Source organism: Marmota flaviventris, chromosome 1 (genome assembly GCF_047511675.1).
Source record: "Marmota flaviventris isolate mMarFla1 chromosome 1, mMarFla1.hap1, whole genome shotgun sequence".
Classification (NCBI taxonomy): Eukaryota; Metazoa; Chordata; class Mammalia; order Rodentia; family Sciuridae; genus Marmota; species Marmota flaviventris.
In genome coordinates, this window is record NC_092498.1 from 7,618,569 (window position 1) to 7,639,715 (window position 21,147).

The 21,147-nt window shown below is 41.6% G+C and overlaps 1 protein-coding gene across 1 annotated transcript; it reads right to left on the bottom strand.

Moving 5' to 3' along the window:
- Positions 1-124: 124 nt before the first annotated feature.
- On the bottom strand, positions 125-16,881 carry Znf212 (zinc finger protein 212). Its single transcript, XM_027943296.2, has 5 exons — positions 16,770-16,881; positions 4,287-4,676; positions 4,036-4,162; positions 2,928-3,017; positions 125-2,160 (listed from the first exon to the last, which is right to left on the bottom strand). The coding sequence occupies exons 1-5, from the start codon at positions 16,791-16,793 to the stop codon at positions 1,298-1,300; spliced, it is 1,494 nt and encodes a 497-aa protein (XP_027799097.1). The 5' UTR covers positions 16,794-16,881; the 3' UTR covers positions 125-1,297.
- Between the last annotated feature and the right edge of the window lie 4,266 nt (positions 16,882-21,147).

The window sequence follows — 21,147 nt, forward strand, 5'->3', positions numbered from 1 at the left end:
TATGCTTGCCTCTTGTGTGCTTCTCTAATATTCAAACTTCAACATTTGAGGGAAACAGCGGTATCACTTGGCCCCAGGAAAGTGTTTCAACAAACGCACAAAAATATCAGATGTGTTTTTTTTTTTTTTTATTCTAGGCAATTGTAAATCATCCAAGGGGACATTCACATATGACCCAGGAGCCCACTGCCATCCCTGTAAACAACAGTGGGGCAGGTCGTCTGTCAACACTCCTGAGACAAGCATCTGTGTGCTTTCTGCCAATCTCTGGGACAGAAGTGTAATTTGAACAACCTCAAGTAACGACTGGTGTAATAGGTACAAACTAAATAACCACTGGCACAAGCTGAACACTTCGAGAAACAGACTAGTCTTCCACTGGGAGGCTGCACAAACACAGCAGGGTTGGGGCTCAGAGGGAGAGGGGTATGGTAAAACACCAGCACTCCCAGGACCAGAACCCTACTGGCCACTCCTTCACAAGAATCCGGCAGGGGGCTTCAGAGGCTAATTTTCCTCTTGGTCCTTCTGAGACAATTAGCCCCATTTAAGAGGGTCAAGCACACCCACAAGAGGGAGCCCAGCACTGTGTCCCCTTTGTTCTTTGCCTTAAGTGTGGCCAGGCTAAAACAGCCCCATAAACTATCCCCTCTTAGAGGGTAGGCTGAGTCCCCACGTTGGGAACAACTTCTACAACTCCTGAAATTAAAACAAAAACAAAACCAACTGTTGGGCTGTATATAATTTTTAAACTAGAATCTAACTAGAATCTTTAAATCAACTAGAATCTAACTCCAAAAAAGGATCTTCAGAGCAGGATAAGCAGTTCATTTAAATTATTTCTTCTCTGTTATTAACAAAGAGACTACAAAAAAAAAAAGAGGAAGTGGAGAGTCACTCTTCCCAAAACTCCTCCTGTACCTGCCTGCCTGTAGCCCATGGGAAGACGTGCAATGCTGGGACTGGCCCTGGAACTGACCACCAATCCCTGTGGGGTCACCATGCCAACCCCAGCCCCCAAGTATCAGATGGATGGGAAAACCAGACTAGACTGGGCCAAAGAGACAGCACTCTCAGTGGCAGGGTCAAGATGATAAGAGAGGCTGGGCCCTAGATTCCTCTTCTTCCACAGGATTTTCAGGACAGCCTTTGGGTTCGGTCTGGCACTTGGTCAAGGGAAGGCAAATCAGAAGCAATGGCCCTCAGGAAGAAATTAGTCCCTGATAGCGCACAGTGTCTTTTCCGGGGGGACCAATGCCACCCCCCTCCGCCCCCGGACGGTGAGGGGTTGGCACCCTTAAAGAAGGCCATTGGGCCTTCCGGGGTCCAGGGTCAGTCCACCCCGCTCCCGCTGGTGGATCTTCTGGTGCTGTAGGAGGTGCTGCTTCTGGACAAAGCTCTTCTCACACTCAGGGCAGCTGTAGGGCCGCTCACCCGTGTGGATGCGCTGGTGCCGCACTAGGTCAGATGGGTGGCTGAAGCTCTTACCACAGTACCCACAGATGAGGGAACTCCGGCTTTTCCTCCAAGGGATGTGGCCAGGCAGGGCAACCAGGCTGTTGGGTGAGAACCTCTCCTGGACACGTGGGCTAGCACTAGGCCCCTCCTGAAGATGGCAGCGCTGGTGGGTGATGAGGTTCACCTTACAGCTGAAGCTCCTCTGGCACACTTCACACTGATGCAGCTTTGCCTTCTTGGCCTGTGGCTTCAGCCGTGGCCTGGGCCTAAGGCTCTCCTCTGGCTCTGTGGTGGGGAAAGACTCCCACCCTGAGTGGCTCTGCAGATGTGTGGCCAGTTGTTGCTTGTAGCGGAAACTGATCTCACACTCAGAACATTCATAGGAATTGGCAGTGTCCTTTTTTAGCTTCAGGTTCTGCCCACATTCCTGACCCAGCTGGACCTGCCTGTGGGATTTCTGCTTTGTGGAGCAGCCCAGAATTCTGCCACTGGTAGGGTCTGTACTCCCCTCAATGGGATCCTCAAGATTAGAGTCCCCAGGGCCTGTCTCCAGAAGAACAGACCCACCCTGGCCATCCCAGAGCTCAAAATGCTCTGAGCGGAGAAGAGCCTGCTCTTCAGTAGCACCTGAGAACGTGCCAGGGGGGCCTGCAGAGCCCTCTTGCTTGTACAGCACCTCCTGCTTGACCACAGCCCCGTCCACTGCAAAGAAAGAGGAACAACAAAAAGATCACATTCTAGCACCTTTGGTCTCTTCAGAGCCAAACAAGTATCTGAGAATTTCAGAAGGGCTCAAATCAAAGTCCCATGGGAACAAATGAATTAGGACAATCTGGAAAAAGATGTAACTAAGTTCCAAGAATTATTAAAAACTAAATCTATATTTCTGTATAGACAGGTAACTGGGAATCTGAATACATTATTCTCAAAAAAAAAAAAAAAAACAATGTTATAAAAGGTAGCTCTCCAAACTTGTTTGCAAACTATTTAATCCCTGTGAAAAATGACAAAATACACTTCAACAAATATATTAATTTAGGAGAGTGTTGGAATAATAAATTTGAATAATTAAAGAAAAATACACTAGAGCTACAGCTTAAAAGTTGTGTCCAGCTCTCTCTTTTCTGCATATTCTGCCCAAACACCGTGCCCAAACATCCTACATTTCCTTGCCTCCTGATGCTCTGGCCCGCCTCTCTCCATCATGTTCTGATGATCTATTACATCCTCTATTCTGTAGAGCATTAAGAAATGTGGTATGTAGTCTTAAGGATCCACAGACTGGTAGGAGTAGACAGACATATGACTGGCAAAATGGTAGTCATAAAGGTATCTGGAACTAGCATATGCCAGATGAGGTTAATGATAGTCATCATTTGGCAGTTCAACAGTGGGAGAGCTCCCCATGAGCTGCAGAGACCTGCTTCAAGGGAGAGGGGGACAGGAGAAAATATTCTAGAGCCACTCACCAGGGTGGGCAGCATCAGGGCCTTCCTCCTCCAAGTCACCCAGCATTTCTGTACCCAAGTCTGCTTCTCCCTCTGGCTGGCCAAGGACCTCTAGGTTGGAAATGGCACAGTATGAGCCCAGAAGAGAGTAAAAGCTCACACAATGGTTAGTTGCTGATGAACACAGTTACTACTGGCAAGGAGCAAATATTAAAACTTCAAAAGATTCAAAGACTACTATTATTGTCACTCTCCCAAGTGCTCTGGGAAAATTAGACAATTCTGGCCATTGCTAAGCATTGATTCAGCTAGCTGCTGCCATTACTGCTCCTCTATAAGGGCCGCCGGTCTCAGGCACCAGGCTGCAAAGCCCCTGCAGTACACCCAGCAGACTACCACCACCCCACACGCATGGCTGAGGACTTGCCAAAGCCCCTTTCAGGGCATCTAATTTCATCCTTGCTGAGGGACTGCCAGGTGACAGACAAGGAGACAGCTCTGAAGAAAGCACATGACCCAGCTAAGGTCACATGGTCACTTCTCAGGCCCATTGCTACTTCCCTCTTCACTCACTCTGGTCCAGCCACACTGGTCATCCATTTCTCCGTGGGCCTACATTTTAAAGAGTTTGTTTACCAAACAAAATGTATTAGTTATGTAATAGGGAGTATGTGAGTTAAAATTTATACACATTAAGCAGCACTTCTAATCTACATGAAATACACATTTAGACCACAATGACTGGCTAACACTCCAGCCAAACTCCAAGAAAAAGGGTTTGGTCAATTTGTGCTGCATCCCTCATCCCAGGTAATGTAAGACTTCTAAACAAGTAGTCTTAACTATTAAAAGCAACATGAGAAACCCCAGCAATACTACCATGCATCAGTAAATCTTCTCAAGAAGTGGCTGTGTAACTGCAGAGAAGAAATACTAGAAGGCATAACTCTGAGACTTTTCCTAAGGTTTTGTAGGTGGGAGGACCTGGAGACTCCCACTTTTCCTGACACAGGCCAACAGGGGATCTCAAGTCAACCTGAGACACAGGTGTAGTCAGAGGCACAAGCCACTGGCCACGGTGTATAAGAGAATTCCAGGGGGAAACTGGAATCCTAGTACTGCTACTCACTCAGAGAGACCAGTGTTTCATAGTTGCTCTCCATGACGTTCCTGTAGAGCTCCTTCTGCCAGTCCTCCAGGTTCTCCCACTCCTGCTCAGAGAAACAGACGCCATCATTCTCAAGTGACCTGGACACCTAAAACCAAAAACGACACACAATGAGCACCTCGGAGTCATGAAGGCCAAGCCAGCAATTCAAAATCATGGCCAATAGAAGCTGAGCTCCCCTTCTTGCCTAACTTAGTGCTCTGTGGTTCTACCTTAGGGGCCTCCCCCTTGCTGCCAGGGGGCAGCCGCAAGACCCAGGAGCTCCTGTTGCGCAGCAGGTTCTCCACGTTCTCCAGCCGCCGCTGCAGTAGCCCGTACTCCTGCAGCAGGGTCCCCAGCACGGCCCACTTGCCCTCCAGCTGGTTGCCGAACTCCACGGCCGTCTTCTCATAGTCTGCCAACTTCTTTTCTGCTGTCCCAGTGCGTCCCTCCAGGCTCTGTAGCCGGGCAGCCTGGGACTCCATCTTCTTCTCCACAGACTGGATAGCAGCCACCACTGTCCAGAGTGAGATCTCTGTGGTCTGAAAATATGAGCTTTTTTCTGTTGCTTGTGAAGGAGGTGTCGAAGTTGTTAAAGGGGCAGAGCGCCGCTTTCGTCTATGCTGAAGGATCAATCAAAAAAGATACAGGGTCAGTCAGACAATGCTATTCCGAATATCAAGTAAAGAAAGCAATGTCAAAGTACAAAAGAACTCAGAGCTACCTAATTTCTTTCTTCTTCTTTTTCTTTCCCTCTTACTTTATCTTGTTACTGAAGATCGAACCCGGGGTACTTTACCAATAAGCTACATTCCCAGTCCTTTTCGAGACACTGTCTCACTAAGTTGCTGAAGATGCCTCAAATTTGTTATCCTTCTACCTCAGCCTCCGAAGCTGCTGGGATTAAAGGCCCATATTTGGCTTTTTTTTTTTAAAGTATGCACTTTTTAATTCTGATATTGAAAATGTGTATATTCTAATAACTTTGGAGAATACTGTAGAAAAGTTATGTAAACTGTCTGAACTTATGTAGATTATATATATGAGCTTTTTAATTTCTTTTTCAGTGAAATCAAAATCATATTGCACATATTTTGCTGCCTGCATTTCACACTTAGCATATTTTATGAGACTTTCCTGTACTGGAGTTCATTTTTTAAACAGTTTCTTTCTACTTTATGTTTTGAACTATATAATAAATGATGTCATTTATATCCACTTTGCCTCCACATTCCTACCTGACATCAATAGTTGATCAAGTCACTGCTGCTGCAAACGTTTCAATGGCTCCCCATGATAAGAGAAAATTCCTTAGCAGGACCTGCAAGACCTAACTCATTCCCTATTTATCCTAATAGTTGATACAGTGAATAACACAAATAAATCCTTAAAAAAAACATTTGCTGAAATGACTTGACTAAGCCTGCTGACATTTTCCTTATAATTCTCATTTTTATGATCTTATAATTCTCATTTTTTGGCTGAAGCTCAAAATTTCTAAAACCAACACTAGGGAAATCTTTCTGAAGCTGCTTTCTCACACACTGTCCTACTCCATTTTCATTTCAGTCCTAAACCCTCAAAGCTTGCTCCTCTTTCATGTGGCACTTTATTTAAGGCTGCTTATCCAACCCATTCTGGGGGAAATGAGACCAAGAGGAAATCTCTGAAAGAACTGCTGGGGGAAGGGGTCACAGTCTGGCCTCAAACTGTGGACAAAATGAAACTGACTGGCATAGAACTGAACATTTAAGTTTGATCAAGACCTATTTTAGCTATTCATCATAGAACACACAGACAAAAGCTTACATATTCCCCTAAAAAGACTTAATTCAATATAAATTATAAATTCATGTGAAACCAAACATTAAGTTGGAAAAATTAACCTCATCACATTTGTTTTGCTTTTGTAAGTCTCTGTGTCACTGGCTTTTTGGAAGCTCATCTTTCCTCCCTGGGGCCACTGAGTGCTTAGTGCTTGCTAAGCACTTCTTCCAGACAGGGTGGTAGGTCAGGGTCTAAGAAGAAGAATGAACCCTTCCTCTTCCGCATAATAATAAAGAGTTTCTTCTGGGGCTGGGGGTGTGGCTCAGGCGGTAGAGCGCTCCCTTGGCGTGCATGCGGCCTGGGTTCGATCCTCAGCACCACATACAAGTGGACATGTTGTGTCCGCCGAAAACTAGAAAATGAGTATTGAAGTTCTCTCTCTCAGAGTTTCTTCTTTTCTTCCGTTTTGAATTACCTAGCATAACTGAAAAATTTAAATGTCCATCACCTGACTCATGGATAAACAAACTATGGTCCACCCATTCATGTTATGGGTTGAACTGTCTGGTCAAAAAAAAGCTGGAGAGCTGGGGTTGGAGCTCTATGGTGGAATGCTTGCTTCCCATGTGGGAGGTACTGAGTTCATTCCTCAACACCACATAAAATAAAAGTATTGTGTCCATCTACAACTAAAAATAATTTTTAAAAAATTAAAAAGATGCTGTAACCTGAACATCAGAATTTGACCTTGTTTGATAAAAGGGTCTTTCTGGAGGTAATCAAGTTATGATTATATCATTATGGTGGGACTTATCCAAAGGACCAGTGTCCTTATAAATCAGGGGAAATCTGGACAGAGACACAGAGACGGACAATGATATGAAGATACACACAGGAAGATGACCTGGAAGAGATGTCTGGGGTCACCAGAAACTAGGAGAGGGGTACAGACCTCATAAGGAGTCAGTCCTACGACACTTTGGTTTCAGAAGTGTAATCTCCAGAACGGAGATCACACACTTCTGTTGTGTAAGCCAGTCTGTGATTCATGACTTTGTTATCACAGCCCTAGGAAATTAACATGCCACACAGTAGACTAGTCCTCAGCAATTGAAAAGAACAAACTACTGACCTAATATTACTACATGCAAAGTCCAAGAAGCAAGACACAAAAGGCTCTATACTGTATTTCATTTAGATGTCATTTAGGAAAAGGCAAAACTATTGGGACAGAAAGATCAGTGGTTGTCAGGGGCCAGGAGTGGGAGGAGATTGATTATAAGTAATATGAGGGAAATTTCTGGGATGATAGAAATATTTTATATTTTAGTAATCTGATGTCTAAACATTTATCAAAACCCATTGAAGTATATGCACAGAGTGAATTTTACTGTATCTCAATAAACAGGATTTAAAATGTCCATGTAGAAGAAAATGTTAGCTGTCATAAAAGTAAACAAAAACAAAATCTAAAAACAGAGAAAATATTGTGAAGAGAATATGAAATAGAGAGATCAAAGCATCTAAAAATAAAACTGCAGACTATAAAGCATTTATGAAAGTAGAAATGTAGGCAATCAATTAAATGACAACAGCTTTAGCAGTTAATGTGAATACAATCAAATGCAACCATTTTTCACCCATCAGATGACAAACATGGAAAAAGAATATAACATTTAGAGCTGATCATGATACGGTCAACTGATACTTCCAAGACTCTCCTGGAAGTCATGGAAAATACTACAAACCACCTTGTGAAGGAGACCTCAGGAAAATCTTTAAAAATCCTTGCCAGGACCACATGTAATCTCAGCGGCTCGAGAGGCTGAGGCAGGAAGATTGCGAGTTCAAAGCCAGCCTCAGACACACAGTGAGGCACTAAGCAACTCAATGAGACCATGTCTCTAAAATAAAAATACAAAATAGGGATGAGGATGTGGCTCAGTGGTTGAATGCCACCAAGTTCAATTCCCGGTACCAAAAAAAAAAAACTTTACCTGGCAATCCCACTTAGGGAATATAGCTTACAAAAATAAACAGTACTTGATGACATACCCACGAAGATAACTAATTATTGGTTAAAATACTTTGGAACAGTCAAAACCTGGAAATAACTTAGATGTTTGTTAATAAGGGAATGGTAACATAAATTATGGTACAACCCAAGATGGTTTTACATAACCATTAAAGAAATGAGTTAGACGTGTATGTATGGTTTAGAAAACACACATCGAGGGCTGGGCGTGGTAGTGCACGCCTGTAATCCTAGCAGCTTGGGAAGCTACAAAGCCAGCTTCAACAAATTAGCAAAAGACCCTGTCTCAAAATAAAAAATAAAAAAGGGCTGGGGATATAGATCAGTGGTTAAGCACCCCTGAGTTCAATCCCTGGTGCCAACAACAACAAAGAAAACATATTGATAAGGTTAAAAGTCCAAATTTTAGGAAAATATAGGTATTATCATCTCATTTTCCTATAGAAAACATTTATGTAAGCTTGTTTCATCACACAGAAAGGTTTGAAAAGATATTCAACATGCAGTTAACAAATGGGGTTGCACCTTCATGAGGTTGAGAGAAATGCATTTTACTCTTTCATTAAAAAAGTTATTGCTCATTTGATTTTTTTTTTTTTTTTTGATACCAGGGATTGAAGCCAGGGATGCTTCCCCACTGAGCCACATGCCTACCTTTTTTGTATTTTATTTAGAGACCGGATCTCACCGAGTTGCTTAGTGCCTTGTTTTTGCTAAGGCAAGATCCTCCTCCCACAGCCTCCTGAGCTGCTGAGACTACAGGTGTGCACCACCATGCCTCTCATTTGACTTTTTAATAAGCATGTATTCTTTTGTAATTTTTTTCTTAAATTCAATTATGTAAGAGTATTTCTGAAGACAATGAAAATACAAAAGTACATTATGCTGACCATGCTTCTGAAGTTTCTGGCACAGTCCTGCCTTTGAATAACATATTGTCAGATCATGAGTCAAACAACTGACATGTTGTTATGGTCCAAAACATTACCATTAAGTACAAGATAGAGTCCCAACTGTTAAGAAAACCACAGTTAGCTTGAGTTAATGCAAAGCAAATAACATTCTAAAGTGATACTTAAGTTGAACTAGATGGTATCTACAATCTTTCCCAACTAAGAGATTTTTTTATTACCTTTTAATATCAAATAGTTGAAAATTGAACACATAAAATGTATAAAATAGTGACAACAGCCAGGTGCAGTGGCACACAACTGTAATCCCAGTGACCTGGGAGACTAGGGAGGAGGATCAGAAGTTCCAGGCCAGCCTTTGCAACTTAGTAAGACCCTGACGCATAATAAAATTAAAACAGAGATCTGGGCATGCTTGTCGACAGACAGGATTAATATTGTTAAAATGGCAATGTTATCAAAAGCAATAAAGAGATTCAACACAATCCACATAAAAGTACCAATGATATTCTTCACAGAACAAATAAAACAGTCTTAAAATTAATTTGGAAGAATAAGAGACCCAGAATAGCCAAAGCAATTCTAAGCCACAAGCAAGACAGAAGGCATAACGATATCTGACTTCAAATTACACCACAGAGCAATAGTAAAAAAAAAAAACTGGTATAAAACCAGACTGACAGATCAATGGTACAGAGTAGAAAAGACAGAGACGAATCCACATATCTACAGTCACCTTATCCTTGACAAAGGTACCAAAAACATAACTGGAGAAAAGACATCCTGTTTAACAAATGGTGCTGGGGAAAGTTGGTTATCCATATGTAAAAGAATGAAACTAGATTCCTATCTTTCACCCTGAACAAAAATCAACTCAAAAATGGATCAAAAATCTTGGAATCACACCAGAAACTATGCAACTTCTACAAGAAAACATGGGATCAACACTCCAGCATATAGGTATTCTCAATTGAACCCCTAAAGCTCAGGAAATAATGCCAAAATGAATGGGATGGCATCAAATTAAAAAGTTTCTGCACAGCAAAGGAAATAAATAAGAATGTGAAGAGAGAACTTTCAGAATGTGAAAAAATCTTTGCTAGCTACTCTTCTGACAGAGGACTAATATCTAAAGCATACAACAAACTCAAAAAAACTTAACAGCAAATAAACAACTAGCCCATGGGTAAATGACTTAAACAAACACTTCTCAAAATAAACACAAGTGACCCATGAATATATGAAAAAACTGTTTAACATCATTAGAAATTAGGGAAATGCAAATCAAAACTACACTGATAATTTATTTCATACCAGTCAGAATGGCAGTCATGAAGAATACAAACAAGGGGGGCTGGGGATGTGGCTCAAATGGTAGCGCGCTCACCTTGCATACGTGAGGCACTGGGTTCGATCCTCAGCACCACATAAAAATAAGTGAAATAAAGGCATGCTGTCCATCTACAATTAAAAAATAAATATTAAAAAAAAAAAAAAAAAGAATACAAACAAGGGCTAGGTGCCATGTCGCATCCCTTTAATCCCAGTGGCTCGGGAAGCTGAGGCAGGAGGATCACAAGTTCAAAGTCAGCATAAGCAAAATTGAGGCACTAAGCAACTCAGTGAGACCCTGTCTCGAAACCCCCCACACACCCACACACAAAAGAATACAAACAATAATAAATGCTGGAGAGGATGTGAAGAAAAAGGATTGTAAACTGATACAATCACCACAGAAATCAGTAAGGAGGCTCCTCAAAAGACTAGAAATGGAAATACCATATGACCCAGCTATTCCATTCCTCAGTATTTATCCTAAAGAATTACTCATCTTACTACAGTGACATATGTGTACCCATGTTTATAACAGCACAATTCACAATAGCCAAACTATGGAATCAACCTAAGTATCTTTTTTTTAATATTTATTTTTTAGTTGTTGTTGGACATAATATCTTTATTTTTATCTTTATGTGGTGCTGAGGTTTTAACCCAGTGCCTCATGTGTGCTAGTTGAGCACTCTACCACTGAGCTACAACCCCAGCCCCACCAGCCTAAGTATCTATCAACAGATGAATGGATAAAGAAAATGTGGTATATATGTATATATACAAAATTGAGTTTATTCAGCCATAAAGAAAGATTAAATTGTCATTTGCAGGAAAATGGATAGAATTTGAGACCATTATGTTAAGTGTAATATGCCAAATGCAGGTCAAGGGTCTCTCATATATGGAAGCTAAAGAGTAAAAAGGAAAAGAAAAAAAAGTTGTAGGGGGTGATCAAATGAAAAGCAAGGGGAGATCAGAAGCGGAAAGGAACAAGAGATAAGGAAAAGAAAGATGGGGGCAGATCTCATGAAAATCAAAGAGATCAACAGAGGAAAGAAACCAAAGGGTAGGGAATGGGGGGAAGTGCTGGGGGGGAACACTGGCCAAATTACCTTGTTATATTGTATACATATACTACTAATAAGTAAGAACAAATTCCACTATTATATACAACTATAATGCAACAATTTTAAAAATGTGGAGGAAAAAACAAAACCCAAGGGACTGAGGATGTAGCTCAGTGGTAGAGCACTCCTGGGTTCAAACCCCAGTACCACTTACAAACACACACTCAGAAAGTAGTGACAACAAATACTCATGGTTTCACTACTCAGTTACACACACACACACACACACACACTTCCTTTAATGTCTTTTGTGTTATTCTCTAACTACTATCCTTGATTTTTTTTTTTTTTTACTATTAATTGCCTTTTTCCATGTATTTATATTTGTTTCCAAGACAACATATTCGTGAGTTTTGTATGTTTTAGGACTTTCCATGAATTGAATCATTCTCCCACAACTCTTGGGAATATTTTATTGTTGCATGTGGTTATGATTGATGTTCACTGCTGTATCATATTCACTGTATAATACTGATTATTTTTCTATTCCACTACTAATGTTTCTATCTTTTTGTCATTACAAACACTGCTATGATGAACAGGACTATACATGGGTCCTAAGTCCTAGGAGACACACCTGGGCAAGTGTTTCCTTAGGGTACAGTTCTAGGAAAGGGATTTTTCCATCATAGACTATGTATGCATCCTGAACTTACGCAGATAATGTCAAATGTTACATCTTTATATGTATTGGCCATTCAAAATTTCCCCTTCAGTGAAATATCTGCTTAAGTATTTTATCCATTTATTTTGGGTTGACTTTTCCTGTCTCAAAATTTCTGAATTAATTCTGGAAACTAATCTCCAGCATAGATAAGTTACAAATATTCTTATTTGTGCATAATGGGTTTTTACTTTTGTGTGGGGGGGTGGGTACTGGGGATTGAATTCAGGGACCCTTTACCACTGAGCTACACCCACAGTTCTTTTTATTTTTGATTACAAGACAGGATTTTACCAAGTTACTGAGGCTGGCCTTGAATCTGCTATCTTCTGCCTCAACCTCCCAAATCACTGGGAATTCAAGCATGTACCACCATATCCAGCTTACTTTTTATTATCTTAACTTTAATATAGTTATGTTTTATTTGTGTCCTTTTATGGTTTCAACTTTTGTGTCAGAGGTTAAAAATAAACTTAAATTCCATAATATCATTTTCTAAACTTTTTATAGTTTTGCCTTTATCTTTTAAATACTTAAATTCAATTAAAATCCATTTATGTGTACAGCACAAATCCTGACTTCCATATGGGTAATTCAGTCTTTTACCATTATAAAAGTAGTAGTAGCCTTCTTTAGCAATATTTACATATACTTAAGCCAACTTTCTTTTCGTTGGTTTTGGCCTGGTACATTGTTTTCACATCCTTTTATATTTAGCATTTCTTTAGACTTATCTTTTAGTTGTATCTCTTATAAATCATACTTGGGGGGGCTGGCACTAAGGCTCAGCAGTAGAGCACTCACCTAGTACATGCAAGGCCCTGGGTTCAATCCTCAGCACCACATAAATAAATAAAGGTATTAAAAATGTAAGCATAACATATTATAAAAATAAATAAATAATACTTGGATTTGTTTCCCCTCATCCTAACAATCTCTGCCTTTTTCTTTAATATTTATTTTTTAGTTTTAGGTGGACACCATGTCTTTATTTTTATGTGGTGCTGTGGATGGAACCTAGTGCCTCATGCACGCTAGGCGACCACTCTACCACTAAGCCACAATCCCAGCCCACAATCTCTGCCTTTTAACAAGAACATTTAGTTCATTTATATTTATTGCAATTACAGGTTTTTTTTTTTTTTTTAACCTTTTAAGGTACTTGTCCCACCTTTCTTTTTCATCATCTTTCTTGCTTCCTTTTAAATAATTTTTTTCTTATTCTATTAGCCCCCCTTCTAAGTTATTCAATTTCTAGTATTTTAGCAATTGGCCTTGAAATTATAGGAAGCATACTTACAAAGATCTTTAAATACTTGAATTGTGATCATCTCTATATCAATGCTGTAATGTGCTGAAATTCCCTTTAATTCTATAAGAAATTATTAGTTTTATTCAGCCAATATTTATTTAGATTTACTTATTTTCACAGATCATCACAGTATCTTCCATTTTCAGAGTTTCCATTTGGGAAAATTTTCCTTTTACCTAAAGTATATTCTTTAGAATGTTCTTTAACGAAAGTGTATTGCTAGCAAATTGTTAAATTTCAATTTATCTGAAAATATTTTACCATTGTTTTTTGAAAGATATTTTTGTTGAGTATAAAATTCTCAAAACATGATTATTTTTCTTTCATCCTGACAATATCATTTTACTGTTATCAGACTTCCATCATTGCTGTTGAAAGGTTGTTCCCCCTGAGCCTAGATTTCTTTTTTTTCCTTCATTTTTTTTTTTTTTAAGTTCTAGTACATTCGTTTTATTTATCTATTTTTTTATGTGGTGCCAAGGATGAAATCCAGCAACTTGCATGTGCTAGGCGAGCACCGTACCGCTGAGCCACAGCTCCAGCCCCAGAGATTTCTTTTATATCTATCCTGATTGATGATATATCATTATTTCCATGTACTGGCATTTGTCAATCCTACAATATCATCAGACATTAGCAACTCATCATATATGGCCTCCAGTACATGGAGAGAAAGTCCAAGTGTCAGCAAGTGTGTGCATGCAAGTGTTTTCCTTCTAGTTCCAGTAAGATGAGTGTTAGATTTTCTTTTTCCATTTTTTAAAAATATTTATTCACGATACCTTTATTTCACTCATTTAGTTTTTTAACGTGGTGCTGAGGATTGAACCCAGGGTCCCGCCAGTGCGAGACGAGCCCTTTACTGCTGAGCCACAACTCCATCCCCAATTGTTCCATTTTTCTTCTCTCTTATCTTCTTCTGACATTTCCCTTCTCTCTTTTTTTTTACTTACTCTGCATTGTTTTCTGGATAATTTCTTCACTTCCACCAGTTGATTATCGGTGTGTCTAATATGCAAATAAGTATAGCTTTCCACTGACTTTAAAATTTTAATTATATTTTTTATTCTTAGAACTTCTATTTTAGAACTATAGTTGTAGCTCAGTGGTAGGGTGCTTGCCTAGCACATGTGAGGCACTAGGTTTGATCCTAAGCACTACATAAAAACATAATTATATCCATCTACAACTAAAAATATTTTAAAAAATAAATTCTATTTTACTCTTTTTCAAATTGGGTTGTTTTCTCTCTTGACCCTTATTCATATTTCCCATTCTTTCTTTTATCTTTAAATATATTAAGCACAGTTATTTCATATTCTGTGTCTAATACCACTAATGTGTGAAATCTTTGAGGATTTAATTTGTTGACCATTATTTTTACTGGCTTTTCTTTTCCTTGTTTGTTTGGTAATTTTTTAAAATCATAAACTCGTACTTCTTAGAACTTTATCCATTGGAATTAGTTGAAGTCAGGCTGCAGTTGTAGCTCAGTGGTACAGTGCTTGCCTAGCATGTGTGAAGCACTGGGTTCAATTTTCAGTACCACATAAATATAAATGAATAAAATAAAGGTATTGTTTCCATCTACAACTAAAAAAATTAAAAAAAATTAGTTGAAGTCTAAGTTAAATGTAGATTCCTTCAGAAGAGATTTGTTTGTGGGCTGGGGTTGTGGCTCAGTGGTAGAGTGCTTGACTACCAGGTGCAAGGCCCTGGGTTTGATCCTCAGCACCACATAAAAATAAATTAATAAAATAAAGGTATTGTGCCCAACTACAACTAAAAATTAAATATTTAAAAAAATTGTGTTTGTTTTTGACAAACAACTGGGAATTCTTTAAATGCTTGGCTTAGGATTTCTTGAACTATTCTATTCTGAGAGTATGAATTCAAGCAACAAGCTCATAAATTCTCAAGGGAAATCTCAGACCCATCTCACAATGTCAAGGTTTAATGCCTTTTTAAATTTTTTGCAATCACCTAAGGGAAAGAGCTTACATTTAATTAATTCAGCCTTAGAATACTGCCCTTTGAATTCTCAGCTTTAGGGGGTTGTAACAGGAGGTGTCTCTATCTTAAGCTCTGAGTTTTGTCTTCTATTTTCTAGGTCCCTTGAGGTCATAAAATACCAAAAATGAATGGTCATAAAATACCAAAAATGAATGTTCAGAAAATACCCTCAAAGTTGGCCTCAGAACTCTGCTTACCTCCTTAAAATGTACCCTCTTTCACTTACTTTATGCAAATATTCTTTACTATACATTTCAAATGTATTTATATGTGTTTTTCTCAGCATTTATTAATTGTTTTCATCAAGGCAAGGACTTGGACTAGAGATACTTTATCTGAAGAGATAAAGTCTGAGAACAGAAACATGCTGAAGAACAAATTTTTCCTACAATGACAAATCCCTAAGTTATCTGAAGCGAGATTTGGGATTTTGGTGATCTTTAAGGCTTCCTCGCCACAAAGTCTGTTGGTGCCGTGTAAGCAATCCTGGAACGAGCAGTAGGGAGCAAGCATTCTAGCAGGGTTCTCCTGCCCCACTAGAGTACTAATCTGGTCTCCTGTCCTAAGTCTTCCAAATCCTCCCTTCTCCACTTCCTGCAAGAAGCGAATCTAGTGCACCCAGCTCAAGGTAACGTTTTCACCACAGGATCTTCTTAGCCCTTCATTCTCACTGAAGATCTCACATGATTCTGAAAAGGTCTGTGGACCCAAAACGGCTGCATTAAAACCCAATTCAGTTATACCTGCCCTCCCCATAGGAAAGCCTCCCCGGTATTTTTAAGTTAACCATTACTCTAGAACAGAATGAGGAGTGTCAGCGCTAGAAGGAACCCTAGAAATCATCTAGCAACTAACTCAACACTTGCAACTCAGAGTTCAACGGAGACTCAGAGGGTGGACACAGTTGCCTAAAATCACCTAAACTGGGTGGCTTGAGAGCTCGGGTAGGACTGACCTCGTTTCCCGTCTCCATACCCAGGTACTCCTAACAAGTGCCAGTGTCTTGACATTCCTTGAAAAGGGGTGGCTTCGGGAGGCAGGAGGGGAGGAAAGAACTCTGACACCTTCGCAAACAAAACCCAGCAACTACGGTAAGTGACACCTGTCCCCAAGCACAGGCGACCCCGCCTGGCTCTCACTCGTGGCTGCACCCCAGCACAGAAAGTTGTAGGAGTGTGACAGAGAAACCGGCAGCGCGTCAGTCCAGACGGCACGGTGGCAGGTAATGAGTGTGGGGTCCCCGGAGCACCGGGCGAGCTCGCCGGTGGCAACGGGACCGTGGGTTCCCAGGCCGGACAAGAAGCAGAAACGTGTGGCCACTGGGACAATCCCAAGAACGTGAAACGAGCCTCGCGGAAGTTTCTGGACGCCGGGACGGACGCGGAGGGAGGGGACGGAGGCGCGGGACGGACGCGGAGGGAGCGGGTGCCTGGGGCCGCGGGCGGCTGCGGGAGGGGCGCCCGCCCGCCCGCGCCCGCCGCAGCGCGCGACGCCGACCCCGCCCCGACAGGCTCCGCCGCCCGAACGGCCTGAAGGTCGCAGTGGAGCCTCTCACCCGAGCAGGCGCCGCCTCCGCCATGGCTCCAGTCGCCGCTCAACAGCCGGGCCGCCTGAGAGCCGTCGGGCTGCGCGCCAGTCCGCCCGCGCCCGGACGCTCCCGGAAGCCGCCGCCGTGTTGACGCGAGGTGCACTCTGGGAGCCGGCCCTGCCCGCCAAGATGGGCCTCAGTCGCCCGGCCCACGCGCGGGTTTCCATCGCGCCCCCGTGCGGCCGGAGGACGAACGGCAGGCTGGAACCCAGGCCAGCGCGGCATGGCGAGCCAGCTCCGACCTTGAAGTCCAGAGCACGTTGGGAATTGAGGGAGGACCCGCGGGCCTTTGTGTGTCTTTTAGGTGCCAGCACTTTACTCAATGCTTTGCGGGATTGAAAAATGCATGAAACTCGGACTTTGCTCCTAGAGAAGAACATGTAACCTACTCGGGGAAAGGAGATATGGCCCCAACTGGCAAGTGCCCTTATACTAGTAGCGCATCTATTACCTGGCTTTTTAGATAATAGAACCGCATTTTCATATCAACAGTGTGGAGTCAAGGACCCAGTCAACCCACTGTAGTCCATTAAGTGTGGTATCACATGCCTTGGAAAATCCAAGATAGACTTGATTCAAGTAATTAATCCAGTCCTTGAGCTGCATGCAGTGTGTTAGAAGATGTGTTCGGAGTTCGGGCTTAGAAAGCATGGCCACGTTACCATTTCATCACCATATACCAGCAACACTCCTGCAACCATACTTACCTAATTTATACCATTTTGCCTCTCTAGAGACGTGAATGAGAGTGAAATGAACGCCTAATGACAGGCATGAAGCGAACTCTTAAAATCAACAGAAAATTTGTTACCCTAGACTGTCTCCTTCACAGCAAGGGCTGAGGTCAGATTCCACTTCCTCAAAGAGGTCTGCCCTACCTACTCTGACTACAGCCCAACTCTCTCCTCCATCCCCAAACTCATTGTCTTCACCCTGCTGGAAATAACCTCTTTTTTTTTTTTTTTTTCTTTCATTTACTTCTCTGTCTCTTCCACTAAAATGTCTTTTCACAGTATCGCCTACTCATTTTTCTCAGATATAAAAAGCCATCTCAAAGACGGTGGCGCACACCTGAAATCCCAGGGGCTCAGGAGGCTGAGGCAGGAGGATTGTGAGTTCAGAGCCAGCCTCAGCAACAGGCGAAGTGTTAGGCAACTCAGTGAGACCCTGTCTCATAAATAAAATACAAAATAGGGCTGGGAATGTGGCTCAGTGGTCAAGTGCCCCTGAGTTTCATCCGTGGTAGAAAGAGAGAGAGAGAGAGAAAAGATATGATTTTCAGGGCAAACAGATTGACAGGAGCTTGATTGAATCATTACCAAATCTTAAGGAAGAATGGACCAGCCTGAAGAGACTAATTAACAATAAGTTCTGCCCTCTCTCAGACCAATAAACACTTGCTGTCAGACTCAGAAAGACATGTATCATGATTGTGGAGTCAGACATATCAGGACATAGGGCATTGTTCATAGAACTCACCCCTCATTCCATTTCTATGCTCACCAGGCTGCTGACTGATGAGTCAGGTCTCCACGTAGCTGCTGGGAGACAATATGCATTAGACTGACAGGAATGAACAGTCCACCCCTGGAAATGGTTAAACTGATACTCTAGTTTGTCCATCAATCTCTAGAGAGTCAGCTTGATTCAGGATTCTGATGCTGAGCGTGGGATTCTGGAAAAGAGTTTAGATTGAATTTCCAGCCTTCCATGGAGGAGGGAGACAACACCAGGTACTGGTCTGTAGGTGCCTGGCCTTTGGGAAATGGTGTAGGGCAATGATTTAGGAAGTGTGACTGGAGAATGACACCAGTCCTGGCCCAGCACTGCCACTTACTGGAGGTGGACCTTGTGCAAATCTTTAACCTCTTGGTACTGCCATTTCCTCCTTATTCTTGGGGAATAATAATACTGTTTAGTTCACAGACTTCTTGTAAGGAAGTTAAATGAGTTAAATGAATGAATTCAAGGCATTAAAATAGCACCTGTCATGGAGTAAGAGTTTAAGGAGTGCTCATGATCATATAACAAAGACTTAGAGGCTGCTCTGGCTAAAAACAGTGACTCTTGGGGCTGCAAATGGAAACGAAAGGCCAAATGAAAACTTGGCATCTCTGCATCTGACTCTTTTTCTCAGAGTCATTCTCCTTTTTTTTTTTTTTTTTTTGGACTGTCTTACTATGTTACCCACGCTGGTCTGGAACTTCTGGACTCAAGTAATCCTCCGGCCTCAGCCTCCCAAATAGCTAGGACCACAAGTGCAGCCACCACACCTCCAAGATTTCTTATTGCATCTCTCTCTCTCTCTTTTTTTCACATTTTGAGTTTTAAATGTATTAATGTAAAATGTCTTCAAAACTTCATTAATTATTTGGCTAAAAACTGGTACAGAATTCCTCTCAGGGAAAGAATAGTATTTCATTTGGCCAGAGTTTTTTTTTTTAATATTTATTTTTTAGTTCTCGGCGGACACAACATCCTTGTTTGTATGTGGTGCTGAGGATCGAACCCGGGCCGCATGCATGCCAGGCGAGCACGCTACCGCTTGAGCCACATCCCCAGCCCCTGGCCAGAGTTTTATAGGTCATTTTATTTATGGAAGAAGAGTCACAAAGGCATGGCTTGGAAGGCAGAAGGTGAAAAGTTAAAACCAAATTGCTCTGGGTAAAGAATTAGGATTTGGGGATTTCCCTGCATATCCTGGGAGAAAGGGTGAGAGGGCTCAGAACAGGGAGGAGAGCTGCTCTTTAGAGAACCAGCAGAGAGATGAAATATGGAAGCAGGTGACAAACTCTGAGCAAGTCCTGGGAGTGAGAATGGTTCCAGGTGTTTTAAGAGCAGAGACAGCTAATGTTTTAAGTCTAATTTGGGTCATTTACTGTGCTAGGCTGAGATGAGATCGCTTCTGTGACTTTCAAATTATAAAGTCCACTGCACATAAATGTCATGTGGGTTAACATAGAACCAAGAGAATAGACCTGCCCTTGGCTGATAGTTTGCTCAGCTGCCTGTTTTTATAGCTACAACAATCGGATGAACCAATATGGTAATTCATAGGCATAACCTTGTTAGTTCTGGGCCCTGGTGTGAAGTTTCCTACTTTTCCCCCTTTCATGTTGACAGTATTCAATACCCAGAGACCAGATCTCAGACAACCAGTTATGGGGCCTGAATCCTTGATTATAAGATAACTTTATTTCTTTCATAGCATTTAAATGTCTTCAATAATTTTTTACTTTTTTTTTTTTAGTAATTTCTTTAATGGTTGCCTAGGAGTTTCCTATCTCTTATGAAAAACAGCTTCACATTTGTACCAACTTAACTCCAATGATAGAAAGAGAATTTTGGTCCTAGCCAGGCGCAGTGGCGCACACCTGTAATCCCTGAGGTTCAGGAGACTGACGCAGGAGGATCGAAGTTCAAAGCCAGCCTCAGCAACTTAGTGAGGCCCTATCTCAAAATGAAAACTAAAAAGCCTGGGGATGTGGATGTGGCTCAGTGATGAAGCCCTGCTGGGTTCAATCCCTGGTACCGAAGAAAAGAAATATTAGTCCTACACAGTCTATTCCCCTTTGCTTTCCTTTTTTGGGGGGGTATTATTGTTATACATAATTTTACAATGTATTGTATTTTGTAATATTAATTTAAATATAATTTTATGCCCTTTAATAAAGTTGAAAGCAAAAAGGAGAGCTTTTTTAAAATCACTTTTGTTATGTTAAACTTCTTTTTTAAAACTTATTATTTCTGGTTCACCAATAAATCTATCATAATCTTTAAAAAAGAAAATAACTTTGGCACCTGTGGTTTTCATTTTCAGTGTCATCTAGCTTACACCTGCCTTCTTAGGTCTTCCATTGCATTCTCTGTGGACAGCTGTGTGTGCTCTGCTTCTAAGGAGTTCCATGGGACTGCAGCACAGTGGACCCTGGGCTCACTGGCAGCCTATAGGACAATCTGGGAGTTGAAGGACCTCCTTGCCTGCTTGTGCCTCACCATCTGATTCTGTCCCCTGCAACTTCACACCCTTGGCTCTGACCACACTAGTCTCCTGCGTCATAATCCCCAGTGCTGCTGCTCCCCTTGTTTTGTCCTCAGCCATGTGCCTCCTCCCTCCTTTCCCTTTGCCCCATCCATCTCGTGCTTTAAACCCAGACTTCTCCATGAAGATTTGCCTGACCCCTAGAGCATCATGAGCTCCTGCCTCTCATGTCGACCCATTCTTATGACCCATTGTCAAGCAAATGCTACTGCCTGGGGTTGCCAGCTTCCTTTTCATGTGTACCCCAATAGTGCCGATCCTGACTAATGTGCAAACACTGAAAAGATAACTGAACAAATTGCA